General features: G+C 40.4%; 1 protein-coding gene across 3 annotated transcripts; it reads right to left on the reverse strand.

Annotated features, from left to right (window-relative positions):
- Positions 1-6,649: 6,649 nt before the first annotated feature.
- Positions 6,650-14,218, reverse strand: LOC144007482 (triple functional domain protein-like). Of its 3 annotated transcripts, none has more exons than XM_077507180.1 (13): positions 13,996-14,218; positions 12,619-12,808; positions 12,423-12,494; positions 12,194-12,305; positions 11,859-11,974; positions 11,659-11,784; positions 10,561-11,347; positions 10,240-10,353; positions 10,008-10,074; positions 9,795-9,904; positions 7,050-7,116; positions 6,889-6,972; positions 6,650-6,805 (listed from the first exon to the last, which is right to left on the reverse strand). In XM_077507180.1, the coding sequence occupies exons 2-7, from the start codon at positions 12,733-12,735 to the stop codon at positions 11,297-11,299; spliced, it is 594 nt and encodes a 197-aa protein (XP_077363306.1). In that variant the 5' UTR covers positions 12,736-12,808; positions 13,996-14,218; the 3' UTR covers positions 6,650-6,805; positions 6,889-6,972; positions 7,050-7,116; positions 9,795-9,904; positions 10,008-10,074; positions 10,240-10,353; positions 10,561-11,296. The 3 variants fall into 3 exon arrangements, with proteins under 3 accessions (XP_077363306.1, XP_077363305.1, XP_077363304.1); XM_077507179.1 differs by having other exon boundaries at positions 6,889-6,981; XM_077507178.1 differs by having other exon boundaries at positions 6,889-7,116.
- Positions 14,219-14,456: the final 238 nt, after the last annotated feature.

Below are 14,456 nucleotides of genomic sequence, written 5' to 3' on the forward strand. Positions count from 1 at the left end.
AATACTGTGCATCTGTATTCTCTTGCGGGGCTAAATCCCACTGAACATGCACTTTTATTCTAGGTTGGCTCTTTATTCTACAATACCCACATACCTGTATTTCAAATATTTTAGCCGTGCCTATCTCGCTCAAATCCGGCTTAAGCTCGTCCAACCAGCCTTCGTCGGATATCTGTTCCACATTCCACTGGCTCCTCGACTCCTCGCTTCCACTACAAATTATGCAGGTCAAGATAGCCGGTTGCCAACTAAAATCTTCTACTCTGTTAACAATATATCCTCTTATTGCATTTATCCAAAGATTAAATGCCCTACCAACCATTATTTCCTTTTTAGTCCGCCGCACGATGACAGCTCCTTTCACCATAACGAGCTTGACAAAGGCCGGAGTGGCTGCTTCCATTTTTTAATTATTTGTCTTACTCCTTAGCTTTAGGCTGAATTAACTGGCATTGGTTTTAGCTGCTCTACCCCTTGGAGTCCCTTCTTTTTTAATCGCACTGTATTTCTGTCTAAAACTTCTTCAATGATGTCAGATTGGTCATACTTTGCTTTTACTGCCTGGCTATCAGATGGACCATGAGATTTTATCCACACTCTCTGTCCTACCTGAAATGGGCACTTTCCTTTCTGAGTGTTTTCTGTACTTTGCATTCGTCCTACCTCAGGAGCGACAAAGGGGCGCTGGTTTAACTCCTCTGAAGGGGAAGGTCTATCTGCTCTGCTCCTCCCATTCAAGTCCTTGACCAACTCCACCAATTTTTCACTCCATTCTTTTCCATTAGCATTTTTCCCGAGCCAACTTTTAACTAGGCCAATGGTTCGTTCAGCCACGCCATTAGCTTGAGGGGTGTAAGGCGGAGAGTAAGTCCTTATTATTCCCCACTTTTGACACCACCTGTCTATTGTAGCGTTTTTGAAATGAGTTCCATTGTCAGTTCTTAACTCTCTCGGTATGCCTAACCACATACAACCCTCTTCCAGTGTTTTTAGTACGCTATTAGCATTCGCACTACGTACCGCTTTTAATCCAAAATGTCCTGACATCGAATCTACAAGCACAACAAGATACTTCTCACCTTTAGTGCCGTTTACTCCCATGGGGCCTGCTACGTCCATGCAAACTGATGCCCATGGAACAGTGCTTTTAATCGTCAATCCGTCCACTCGTTGCCCTCGGCGTCCTGCATTATACTTATTACACAACTCGCAATTTCGTATAACTGAACGGATTTTCTTTTCTGGGATCCAAAGTTCCAGTTTCTCCAGCTCTCTCTTTGTGGGCAAGGCACCTCCATGGCCTAGCGCTTCATGTACGGCCTTAGTCACCTCACACACAAACTCATCTGGGACCACTTTTCCTCCTTTGGGGGTATTGTCCCATTTTTCTGCTCCTACAATTACCAATCTTCTCTCTTGGACGTATTTATCTATTTCATCATTTCCTCTCCAGTGAGCCCCCTCCTTGACGTGGGCTTTCTGGTGAACAACATCGATAGTCATATTTAACCTTAACTCGGCTATTTTCTTCCATAACTCAGCATGAGCAATTTCTTTACTCCTCGCTCCTTCAAACCCATTTTCTTCCCAAATGGATAAATCTTCTCTGAGCGCCTGGGCGCAATAGTGACTATCGGTTATAAGTCTTACTCGACTCACGTGTAATCTTATGGCCTCCAACAATCCTTCTAACACCGCTGTAGCCTCTCCTGCTTGGGCACTGCCAGGAGTCTGACCTTTCCTGCGGCATATCTCTTTACCATTGTGTTTCAGGATGAAGCCCCAGTGGGCATACTGGTCTTCACCCTTTTTGGATCCATCTGTATATAGAATCCATTCATATGGTCTCTCCTCACTATTTACAGTATTCGCCTGTTTTTTAGACATGGATTTCGCTGGTCCTATCTCGAGGTCAGGGTCAAGCAGGATATCTTCCCACCTCCCCCATCTCACATTCGTCGCTTTAGTACTTTCTAGTGTGTCTTTACGCAGGTATCGATGTACTTGACTCTGCGTAACAACTTTTATACCTTGTCCCTGGGCTAGGTCTTTTAATGTTCCCCAATATTTAGCAAGAACCGCTAATTCTCTCTCCTCCTGGGGAAACTTTTTCTCAACATTATTTATAGTATAAGTCCATAGTGTCACTAAGCCGGCACCTTCATTACTAACACTTACCATTGCATTATCTTCATCACATTGTATCTCGGCAACCAACCTGACTTCCAAGCTTCTCGGTTCGAGGCGTATAGCATTTTTTACTGCGTTTTTGAGCCCTTCTAAATTCTCTTGGTCTTTAGCTGACCAAGGCCAATCTTTTGTTTTCTTTTCGTTAGGATTCTTACGCAATCGGGCATAAAGGGGTCTCGCAAATTTCTGATAATACGGAACATGATCTCGAACATAATTACACAGTCCTAATATTTTCTGTAGCTCGTTCTCGGACGTTGGAGGCAAAATCTGTTCTATTTTCTCTTGATACGCTTGCGACAGCCCCAAGTCTTCAGACACTTGGAATCCCAAGTAATCTACCTCAAACCTGGCCAGCTGACACTTCTTAAGATTTAGTTTTAATCCTGCCTCCGTCACTCGTTCGATTACGGCCTGCAGAATCTCCAAATGTTCCTCCTCCGTGTCACTAGCGATGAACACATCATCGATGTAAACTGTGACTGGGAGACCTTCCAAAATATGCAAGACAGCTGATTGAAATACATTCGGGGAGTTCTTATATCCTTGCGGCAACCTCTGCCAAACGTATGCTCTTCCTTTATGCGTAAACGCTGTTTTCCCTTGTGATGCTTTGGCAATTCTCAGGGAAAAGAATCCATTTGCAAGGTCAATACATGATTTATACTTCTTTACTCTTAATGTTTTTAAAGACGCCTGGGGGTTTATGAGGCTCGCTCGGTTAGCCACCGTTCGGCGGTTTAGAGCTTTAAAGTTAATGACTGGCCTCCATCCCCCTCCTACCGCTTCAGGTTTTTTAACAGCTTGAATTGGGCTATTGGTAATAGGGTTTAGTTCTTCACGAATAATGCCAAGTGCTAATAATTCTTTTACAATTACCTCCATTTCGGCCACTGCTCCGGGGTTGAGGGGATATTGCCTCACTGGCGGATGTACCCCCCCCAATTATAATATGCACATAATTTGCGCCCAAATCACCGCAATCATTCTTAAAATGTGCGATGGCGGCTTTGTCTAGAATTTCACCTAATTTCTTTTTCCCTTCAGTGTTAATACACTGTCTTGGATTTGTTGGGCTTTTACGGCAGGTACATCTACTGATTTATACCATTCTTGGTCGGGTATTATTTTTGTAGGGCCTACTTTCACTAATTTAGGTTTTAGTTTTTCCCATCTCTTTTTCACAACTTGCCTTTTATTTTTAGGTATCTTCATTTCTTCTGCATCTTTTAATGTCAACAAATTGTATGGTCCTAACACCCACACAATTCCCTTCCAAATCCCTACCGGCATTTTGGCAATCGAGCCATCAGCTACCATTACTACCATACACTTGCCTCTAAGGGAAATGGGAAATAGCAGCAATATGATAAGCAACTCCAGCAGTCGTAAAATACAGAGGACATCCTTTAACCATAAAACTTTTACAACCACTATTCCTTGAAGGCTGTCGTTCTTCATTCCCACATTCCAGGTGTCCTCAGGTTGAATACACATGCAGCAGCTCCAAACTCATAGTGAAATACTGAATACATAGTTGGCAATTAACTATGTAATAAGAGAAAATATAGAATAATATATACACAATAACTAACAGTAAGTGGATTACCATTATTATTGTTATTATTTTTACTATTGTAAATTAAGCTGGCCAGAAAAAGTATATCTTGTAATCCACATATTTAAATGCTATATTTTAGATGGATCTAATTTTTCCTATGAACATCCAATCCTTACTGGATAGTTCATCTAGTAGCTCACTTTTACTGTTTATTTCCCCCCATTTTATATGAATTTGGTACAGTCCGCGAACCTAGAGTTTCCTAAGGACTGATATGTTCGAATAACAGGGTGACAAGAAATTTCTCACTGTGGTAATTCTCAAGCTTCTACCCAACAGGGCGGAGAATTCTTGCCTTTGCTTCCACAATGAGGCAAGGCAAGGCAAGGCAAGTTTATTTGTATAGCACATTTCATACACAAGGCAACTCAATGTGCTTTACACGAGGAAAGACAACACATAAGCATCAAGAAACAGTAGTTAACATTCAGAGTAAAAAAATAAATAAATAAAAATAGGTTACAAAATTTACTAAAAAAAACAAAAAAACAAACCACTTAATTAAAGCTGTTTAAAAGTCCCTAATCAAAGGTATAAGTTTTTAACCTGGATTTGAAAGCATTTACACTCGGGGCTGACTTCACTTCTGTTGGTTGCCTATTCCATCTGTGTGCAGCATAATAGCTAAATGCAGCTTCACCATGTTTGCTTCGAACTCTGGGTTCCACTAGTTGGCCCAAGTCTGTAGATCTCAGAGCCCTGCTGGGTTTGTACTCAATCAGCATTTCTTGGATATATTCAGGACCCAAACCATTTAGTGATTTATAGACGAGTAGCAGAACTTTAAAATCGATTCTACAGCTGACAGGGAGCCAGTGTAAATCCTTAAGTACTGGAGTAATATGTTCTGATCTTTTTGTTTTGGTCAGAACTCGAGCTGCAGCGTTCTGAATGAGCTGCAAGTGTCTCATGTTCTTTTGAGAGAGTCCAGTCAGAAGACCGTTACAGTAATCTCGTCTGCTGGAGATAAAAGCATGGATAAGCTTCTCTTGGTCTGCTTGAAGCATGCAGTCCTTCAGTCTGGATATGTTTTTCAGCTGGTAAAAGGCTGTTTTAGTGATGAATTTAATATGATTGCTGAAGGTCAGATCTGAGTCTATTAGTACCCCAAGATTTCGAACTTGGTCTTTAGTTTCTAAAGACAGTGACTCAAGCTGTTTTTTTAACAGCATTCCTCTTTTCTTTATTGCCGAAAACAATGAGCTCCGTTTTGTTTACGTTCAGCTGAAGGAAATTTTGGTTCATCCAGTTGTTAATTTGCTCTAATACGTTAATAGAACTGCTGTCATTTGGGGACATTGATAAAAACAGTTGTGTGTCATCTGCATAACTATGATAGTCAACATCGGCGTTCTGAAGCATTTGACCCAAAGGTAACATATACAGACTGAACAACAGGGGTCCAAGGACTGACCCTTGAGGGACCCCACATGTCATGGCCTTTCGATCAGATTCAAAATTTCCAATGGTCACAAAGTAACTCCTTTCCTGCAAGTAGGACCTGAACCATTTAAGGACTGTTCCATTTAACCCCACCCAAGTTTCCAGCCTGTCTAACAGTATATTATGATCAATCGTGTCAAATGCTGCACTGAGGTCCAACAAGACGAGCACCGATAACTTCCCTGCATCAGTGCTCAATCTTATATCATTCAGTACTTTAATCAGAGCTGTTTCTGTACTGTGATGAGGTCGGAAACCTGACTGGAATTTATCCAAAAGTCCGTTTAATCTAAAAAAATTGCTGAGTTGATTAAAAACCACTTATTCAACTGTTTTAGTTACGAAGGGAAGGTTTGCGATTGGTCTATAATTTGCTAGCAGGGAGACATCCAGTGTTCTCTTTTTTTAGAATGCGCTTAATGGCGGCTACTTTCAGAGATTTAGGAAGCTCACCTGATTGAAGTGAGCAATTAATTATTTGTTGTAAATAGATCTGAACAGATTTCACAATGGTTTTGAGAAAGCCAGATGGTATTGAGTCAAGACAGCTCGTGGAAGGTTTCAATTGCTGAACCAAGTCGACTACAGTATTTTGATCCACTGAGTCAAATTCTGTCATGTGTCATCTGTCAAATTATTCCTAGGTGATTTTAAGTGCTGCATCATTTTGTTATTTTGCTGGTTTGTAACAATGTTTGACAGGGTCTTTAAAGAGGAAGTCAACCCAAAAATATTCTTTAAAATAACATATTGCATGTGGCGTGGCCACATTAGTCTTAACACGGAATTCTGATGACTAATGCGTTTGTGGAATACGAATTTAGCAGGAAAATCCATGTGGGTTTCAGTCTCAAGGGGCCGGCCATTTTGACACTTGCCATGGCTCTGGGGTCCGCCCATTTTGGGCCCTCAGGGTCCCTAATTTCACAATGGTGCAACTGAAAAAAAATAAATAAATCTGAGGTTGCACCAGTGCAACCAAGCTGAACTAGGATTAAAAAAAAACACACAAAAAAAACACACAACTCCTCAACACTGTAGTGAAAGCCGAATTTAGTTTGGCAACGTATCATGGCCTCAACCAATCAGAGAGTGAAGGGGGAGAGCCACCTCTGAATATTCCTGTATGTTTTTTTTTTTTTTATTTAACTTTAATTTAATGAACATTGTCAAAAAAAAAAAATCTCTGTAAGCTCTCATGATTTTGTGTTCATTTGAGAATGCGTGTTGCAAATCACCGCTTTAATTAAAAAAAAAGTGTGCTTTAAGTTTAAATGTGTTTAAACCGTGTGGGAGTGGTAAAATTACAAAAAGACATTTTTATGTATCAGTATGATCTCTTTATGTCACAGATTTTCACCAATCGTGAATCGGTCTAAACAGAGTGTATTTTGTGACAAATTGGGTTTCATTGAATAATAATAATAATAATAATAATAATAATAATAAATTGTTTCCCTTTAGCAGGAGCTGATACTTTGTGATTCTCTGCACAGGCTTAATCAAGAAGGAGCCGATTGAGGAGGGCAGTTGGTGCCTCTTCTGAATGTTCTGTTAACACATCAGAGAGAGAAAAGAATGTAAGACAATGAAATATGTCGTTTCATTGTGATTATCCTTGATAATTAACTTACACTGAAATAGTTTGCAGCACGCTCCTCCAGAATGAGCTGAGAGGAGTCCGGTTGGTTCTTGCAATAATCCACATACATCTGGAACTTTTCAGCCTCCCCAAAAAAAAATGGATCGAGGTTCTTTCTGAGTCATTTATGACTATTGAGTAAGTGATACATACCCATGTGACAAAGCAATGGCAAACGTCTTCAGTCAATTCAGATTTCTCCAGCGCTGTGAGAAAGATGCTGAAGGAAGAGAGAAAGTTGATCCATTTCAAAATGTGAGTGCACAGTTGCAGTCAAATGTTTGCATAAACTTTTTCATTCGACAACATGAACAATCTTTGATTACTGGTTTATGGTAATGTGAGGTAGGCAATGTTTAACAAGTGCTAATTGAGTGTGAGAAGCTGATTTATTTTGTTTGGTCCACTCTGTGCAAAGAGCTAATTGAACACTAGGAGGAGCTATAACAACATCATAAGGGCTCATTTTGCTTTGCTTTCTTTCTTTTAGCTGAGTGGACAAAGCTCCTCTGGGAGGAAAAAAAAAGAAAAAAAAGTGTCATTTGTTGAATTGAGTGGGTCAGATGAAACGCCATATCATGTAGAATGAGATAACAAATTAATGGACTAGACTCAATTCTTAGTTCGAGACCAATTGGTGTCTATAGAATTGAAAACCAAACTTGGCCTCTGTGTGTAGTTCCTTAAAGTAACCACCAGATGCCGCCAAACCTGTACAACCAAGCCACCTACTCAGCATAGCCCTGATACCCTGTATTAAGGAAGTGGCCAAATACAAATTAAGTGTAAATAAAGGGGACCCTGGACTAAGTAATAATACACATATACACAATCTATATTCGACAATTGTTAACCTAATTTATGGATCAATGATTACAGCACATTGATGCCAACTATGAAGTTTTGCTGTCTTTTCTTTTCTCTTCTTTACAAGCGATACTGTCTTTATCGCTGATAATATTGCTGTAACTGCATTGAGTGAAAAGATTACCTGTATGTATTGTCCTCTCAACAATGACATGCATGATGTGGAACAATAACTAGAATTAACCTGTTAAGTTTCCATGAGAGATTTGGGGATTAACATGTCATGTATATACATGTTATTCATGCTAGCTTAATTATGTTTAGAACATTTTATATGTATTAATGTTTATGATTGCTGAATAGAGCCAAGACCTTTGACATATGAGATTATGAGCAGAACAGAAGTGTCAGAATGACAAAAACAGGAACTGGTTGCGCTCTGTGGTGTGCGTAGCTTAGCAACCAGTTTCCTTTGTGTGTTTATTCAAAGTTGTGCGCTTATGGCTCATCTGTGTGGAAAATTACTGAGAGCAAGTCCCCTTTGCGCATTGATATGTGAAGAGACTGGAAGTCCCACAAGACGACGCGGAAGGACACACTCACAATGAGGAAAACGGTGACACGGACCAAAGGTTATAAAAGATCTTCCCCAACGATGATCTACGCTCTTTCTTCTTCGTCACCCTGCGATGTGATCTGGATGGAGTGTGTTCCTGAAGAAGGTTTCACAGCTTCGTGGGACTTAGGTTTTTCACGAAGGGTCTTTGACTTTTGGCCGTGAATGGATCATTCTTCACAGATTGGGTAAAGTACAAAACTTTTATTAATAGGACGTTTAAGAGGAAGGTATGAAAGATTAATCGTGTGTAGGGTAAGAGCCATTTAACCACTCCCATACCTTCAAATTATTTTTAGCCAAAAACGTCTTATTCAAAATCGGGTCTTGAGCTCTTTTGAGAAATGATCAATCTTAGAAAGCTCTTATAAAAGGTTCAAATATTATTTTTGATTTCCTGTTTCCTATTTCATTTTATCCCTTATTGATTTTACATTTTATTTTTATATGTGATTTTCATGATTTATATCTGCGCCTCGCGTTTGGTGAGCGATCATGAAAGGCACTGAAAATTGTATTTTGTATATATATATCATTATTGAATCTCCGGTTCGAGTCCTGGCTCGGACCTTCCTGGGTGGAGTTTGCATGTTCTCCCCGTGCCCGCGTGGGTCTTCTCCGGGTACTCCGGTCTCCTCCCACATTCCAAAGACATGCATGGCAGGTTAATTGGGCGCTCCGAATTGTCCCTAGGTGTGCTTGTGAGTGTGGATGGTTGTTCGTCTCTGTGTGCCCTGCGATTGGTTGGCAACCAGTCCAGGGTGTCCCCCGCCTACTGCCCAGAGCCAGCTGAGATAGGCGCCAGCAGCCCCCGCGACCCTTGTGAGGAATAAGCGGTCAAGAAAATGGATGGATGGATATCATAATTGAAAATAAAATAATTGAAAGACCAATTTTGAATTAATTATTTTATTTGTTTATTTTTATTCTATTTCTTTTGGACATTTTATAAGCCCAAGGTCGTTTTATAAGACCGTATTATTTTCCTTCGAGATGGACAAAACAGCAACGAACGTCCAGAATAAGGTAAGTGCACTCGAATAACATCAAAACAGTGTCTCCATTTGTATTAATAAAGTCAATTACTCCAGCTTGATATGAAACAAATCTGTATGATCCTCACAAGGATTATTAAATGACTAGGTCAATAACAAATGCAAACAACTCAGAGAAGTGGAGCTGCCAATGTAATTGAGGTGTCCAGATTATCATTCCTGGGCTCTGTGTGGTTATTCACTGAGGATTGATAGGTGGATGAAAACGGATTGGCCTCATGATAAGAAGACAGTGAACAAATCTAGGTGAATCCACTTTGATATATCGGCTTAACTAATTCCCGTCTCCTCGCGCTGACGCCTTAGAGCCGGTGAGGGAAAAGGGGAATTTCTAACCCTTTGATTGGAGAGTCGATCAGGACATAATTTCCCGATTTAAGTCCTGTGGGTAAGCGGAAGTTGACACATTGCAATGCTTACTTATGGTGGAATTCATAAAGATCTTCCAAATTCCCAAAGATGACGTGCTGCTTATTGAGGATTTCTGGAGGTATCTCCGCCATCCCGTTGGTCATCTCCGACAGGTAAATCTGCATGAAGTCACACAAAAGTTCACTTGAGCTTCTTTTAGCGTTAAAAACAAACAAAACAAAACAAAACAAAACAAAACATGTAAACAGAAGTGAAACTCACATCAATGCATTCCCGCAGGTCTTGCACGTACGCCTTCTCCATCTCAATCAGCTCCGCAATGATGAACCTTTACAAAATCATTAAACAAGGAACTGAAATCTTGTAAATATATTTTGCATCAGCCAATGGCTAATAACTAAACCACAATCTGCCTTAGTTGAATTCAATCAAGCCACCCCTCGTGTGTTGAACTGCATTTGCAACTTCACAAATACTATCGTGAATCACTTACACTTTTTTGCGTGCACTTTCTTTTCTCCTCGTTGACTTTATGAGTGTTATCCCTCAACTTGACATTTGACCCCAGAGATGTGGCAGGAATGACATCCAGTTGGAGATCCTTACGCTGAAAAATGAGACAGAAATTACTGCATAATTGTCTTAATGGAAATGTAGGTCAATGAATCTGTTGACCTAAGCAACTTTTTAAGTACTTATACTTGAATTTGGTTTTGACAATGACTAAAAAAAAAAGCAAGGCAATTGGATTTGCAAGTTTTGATTAGATTAGATTGAATGATGTAAAATTGACAGTGTCTGAATGTAGACTTACAGCCTTGTTGGCGTCAAACGAGGTACCCAATGTCATGGTTTGTCTCTCAGTTCTGTTGTCTTTCTGTTTTTTTCCAGTGGCGAGTGAGTAGGGGGCGTTTCCTGTCCAGCCACACCTGTGGGTCATTCTAATCAGGGGCCTTTAAAAGGCATGGACACCTGCTGCTCTATGTCGGATTGTTCCTTGCTCACTGCCAGTGTTCAATGTGTTCTCTGTACTCCCTTTTTTGCAAATCTCTTAGTCTCGTGTTTTTCATTGGCGTGTAAGTATTGCCGCAATATTTCTATTTCTGTAGTTTTTGGCTTAAGAGTGTGGTTCCTCGCATAGTTGTGGTCCTTGCCTTTTGCAAGTGCTTTTTTTATTGTTTTTCTTTTGCAAGTGTTTTTTTGTTCTTTCGTGTTTTCCTTGCCTTTTGCAAGTTTTTTTTGTTTTTTTTGTTTTTTTTTTTTTTTGTATCTCTGTGTTTTCCTTGCCCTGGCAAGTGCTTTTTATTTTGTATTCTCTGCCGGTCTGCAAGTGTTGTTTGGAACTTTTTGTAATAAATACAAATTGTATTTTCCTTTCTTGGCCTATGTTTTTGGGATCCTTTATTCCACCGGTAACGCCGGTACATTACACCCAAGGTCTTCTCCATGCTGCGGTTGTGCTTGTCCATTTGCAGGGAAAAGTCCTGGAAGCAATTTGCCAATTCCGTCGCCTGTTTCTTCATCTCGAAAGCGTGACGTTGACCTTTGCCTCAGTCGTCGTCCAACTGTTGGATGATCAACTTCACGCACTGCTCCGTTTCCTGCAGATGAGTGAGAGTATTTTTGCCTTCTTGTATTAGAAATTATTTGGTCGACGTTGTTGCACTGAAAAGTTTCTAGACAGGAAGCTAGTTTACTGCTATTAACAATGTGTGAATTACAAACGTAATAGAAAGTAAAAAGAAATGATCATTTATCATGTCCTATTTTTAATACAACTTTTTTGGCACCTTGAAAAAAATAATCACGTTAAGTCGCAGTATTTAATTGTGTTTGCATTTCGATTGTTTCAAAATTGTTCACCCCGAGCTTGCATCCAAATGTCAAAGCAAGAGTGTGACGCGCAACCCACCTTGGCAATGATGTGCAAGTCCTCGCGATCTTTCAAAAGCTCCCGCCTGCTTTTGTGGATGCGAGAGCCAGTGGAGAGGTGTGTGGACAGGTAAACCTCACCCATGTCCTGAATGGTCCCAAGCAGCTACAAACAAAGACGGGTGATGTTTTTGTATGAGTCTCATGAGGAAGTAAGAGGCTGTTTTCTAACTCTTTCACCTGTTTGGCCCGACGTTCAAATGCCACAAAACTCTGACACTGCTCCAAACTCTCCTTCCTCATGTTCCACAAGTGAATGACACTATCTTCTCTCTCCAGCAGGCCAGCAAGTATTTCTATGACCACAAAATAACCACACATTAGGGTAACTGAGATGATGAAAGATTAAATAAAACGGCATTTTACAATACTTTACGATTTTCTAGCGGTGCGTTGAATAATTTTTCAAGGAGAATTTGTGCTCAATTAAAGACACTGATTTATACAATTTTCTTATGCCAGCATTTGGTTATGGCTAAATTTTGGTAAATGCATCTAATTTTGTCCATACTGACTTCGAACTTCTTCCTTTTGTGCATCATCGTGACTCTGCATTCCCATCTTGACACCGTCCCTTTCCATGTACTTTAAGAAGATATCTGTGATTCTCCTGGCCATACTGCATGCCTGAGTGACAAGATATAATGCGAAACTCTCTGTATCTTCCAGGTGTCATTTGAACCTTGAGGAAGACTTCCTTCTGCTCCAAGTGTTTCCTGATCCTGATGGTCAAATCTGCCTCACATTTGGGGTGGAGATTGTCCGCTCCTCCTCTTGCTGATAGTCCTGCTCCAGGCAGTCCAACACATGGCACACCTGCAAGGGAGAAAAGAAGTCAGTCCATGTTGTTGTTCTTGTTCCCCAGAATTGCATGTGCACGTGTCAAGGTAGGCTAATTCATTTTATGGAATCAAACATTGACATCTAATGCATGTCCTACTTTTTCTGAGGTCTTGTAGAAGGCCACAGAAACGACGACCAGCTTGAGTTTTCTTGGCGTTTTGCTCAAGAGCTGCGGCCAGTCAAATGTCACACCCACTGCGCAGTCTCTGTCCATGTTCTGGATTTTCGCCAGCAGAACATCCTATTTGTGTGCACTGCTCAACTTTCAAAGCACTCTGGTGGAACTTCTGTAGGCAAGAGGTGGAGAACAGTCAGGAGATTGTTGCCACAAAGAAAGCACGATTTCATGGCAGCATTTCTGATTATATTACCCAACTTGCACAACAATAGCAGCGTAATAAAACACTGTACATAAATTGCACATGAAACATACTAAATGGTAAAAAAAAAAAAAAAAATTGTTTACAGCGGAAAACCAGCAGCTGCGGCAACCAGGAAAATTCTGTAATAAATACAGTGGGGAAATGTAAACAACTTTACACAGCTTGTTTATTTTACTGGTATTGAATGTACAATAAACAGACTCTGCATGTAAATTGAACAGAATAAAATAGAAACGCAGCAAATGAAGATTAAGTACCATTTCCAGGCACATGCTGCTGTTATACTATTTTATGTATGTTATGTATCAGATTCTGTATTGTACATTCAATACCAGTAAAACAAAGTTAAGTAAAGTCGTTTACATTTCATCCACACCATTTTTTTTTATTTACATTATTTGCCACAGCTGCCGGGTTTTCCCCGGAAAGACTCCGTAATTTTTTTCTTTTCTCCAGTGTTCTAACTCCCTCGGTAATGGCGGTTCGACGTACTATACGTCACGCGTCCGATCAGGTTGAATGCAAAATGAAGCTTGAAAATACAGTAACTGCAGATTTGTAGCATCGTTGACAACTAGAAAAAAAACCTGAACACGCACAAACATTAACGCAGTATAGTTCAAACGGTTTAAGACAACGCTAGAAGGCAAATTTGAATTACTGATATCACACGCAGACATTCCACCAAATTCAATGTGGTCTATAACCTAAGCAGTCGTACCAATAAACAAGAACGTTTGGGGAAACTGTCGATTCACTGGCAGCCACAACAAGCGCGGTTCTCTCACGTAACGGCTAAAATTGTGCAGTTCACAAGTTACACGCACGACACAAAATGAAAACTAAAAGTTTACAGAAGAAAAAGTTTGGAAAAAGCAACACAAATTAAAGAGGACATTTGCGAAGCTCTTGTAACGGCTACCGACTCACAGGCATTACACATTCAATTCGGTATTTTAACGACATATCGAAAAATAGGAACACCAAAATGCTACGAGTCGCTGACCCACATATTTTGAAAAGTCCGTTTCTAACCAAAAGTTTAACACAGTCCCAGGAACACACTATCATGCATGCGTAATGTAACTCACAGTCAGCTTTTCGAAGTTAACAGCAGGTTGAAATCCAAGTGGAAGGAAAAGAAAGAAAAGTCTCTGTCTTTAGATGATATTAGTGTGTAGCGACTCCAAATCTTCACTTCAGCACCGAACAGCGTGCGCCACCGTCCACCTCCAAAACTCAGCAAGTTCTGCTCATGCGCAGTTGCGCTGTTGCTTCCAGTTGATCAAAGAGGTCCTCGTGACGTCACCTTCTGTGATCTCGACAATAATTTCAGCACTCTGGCCAGGGGCGGACTGACCCACGTGGGTACCGCTAGCTCTGACTGCCCTCCGGACCGGCGGCCCACCGGGGATTTCCCCGGTAGCCAGGTACGTGACGTCACGTATAGAAAAATATATAAAAATAGTGTCGATGAAATGTAAACAACTTTACTGAACTGTTATTTTACTGGTATTGAATGTTCAATAAACAGAATCTGATACATAACATT

The sequence above is a fragment of the Festucalex cinctus genome, chromosome 19 (genome assembly GCF_051991245.1).
Source record: "Festucalex cinctus isolate MCC-2025b chromosome 19, RoL_Fcin_1.0, whole genome shotgun sequence".
Classification (NCBI taxonomy): domain Eukaryota; kingdom Metazoa; phylum Chordata; class Actinopteri; order Syngnathiformes; family Syngnathidae; genus Festucalex; species Festucalex cinctus.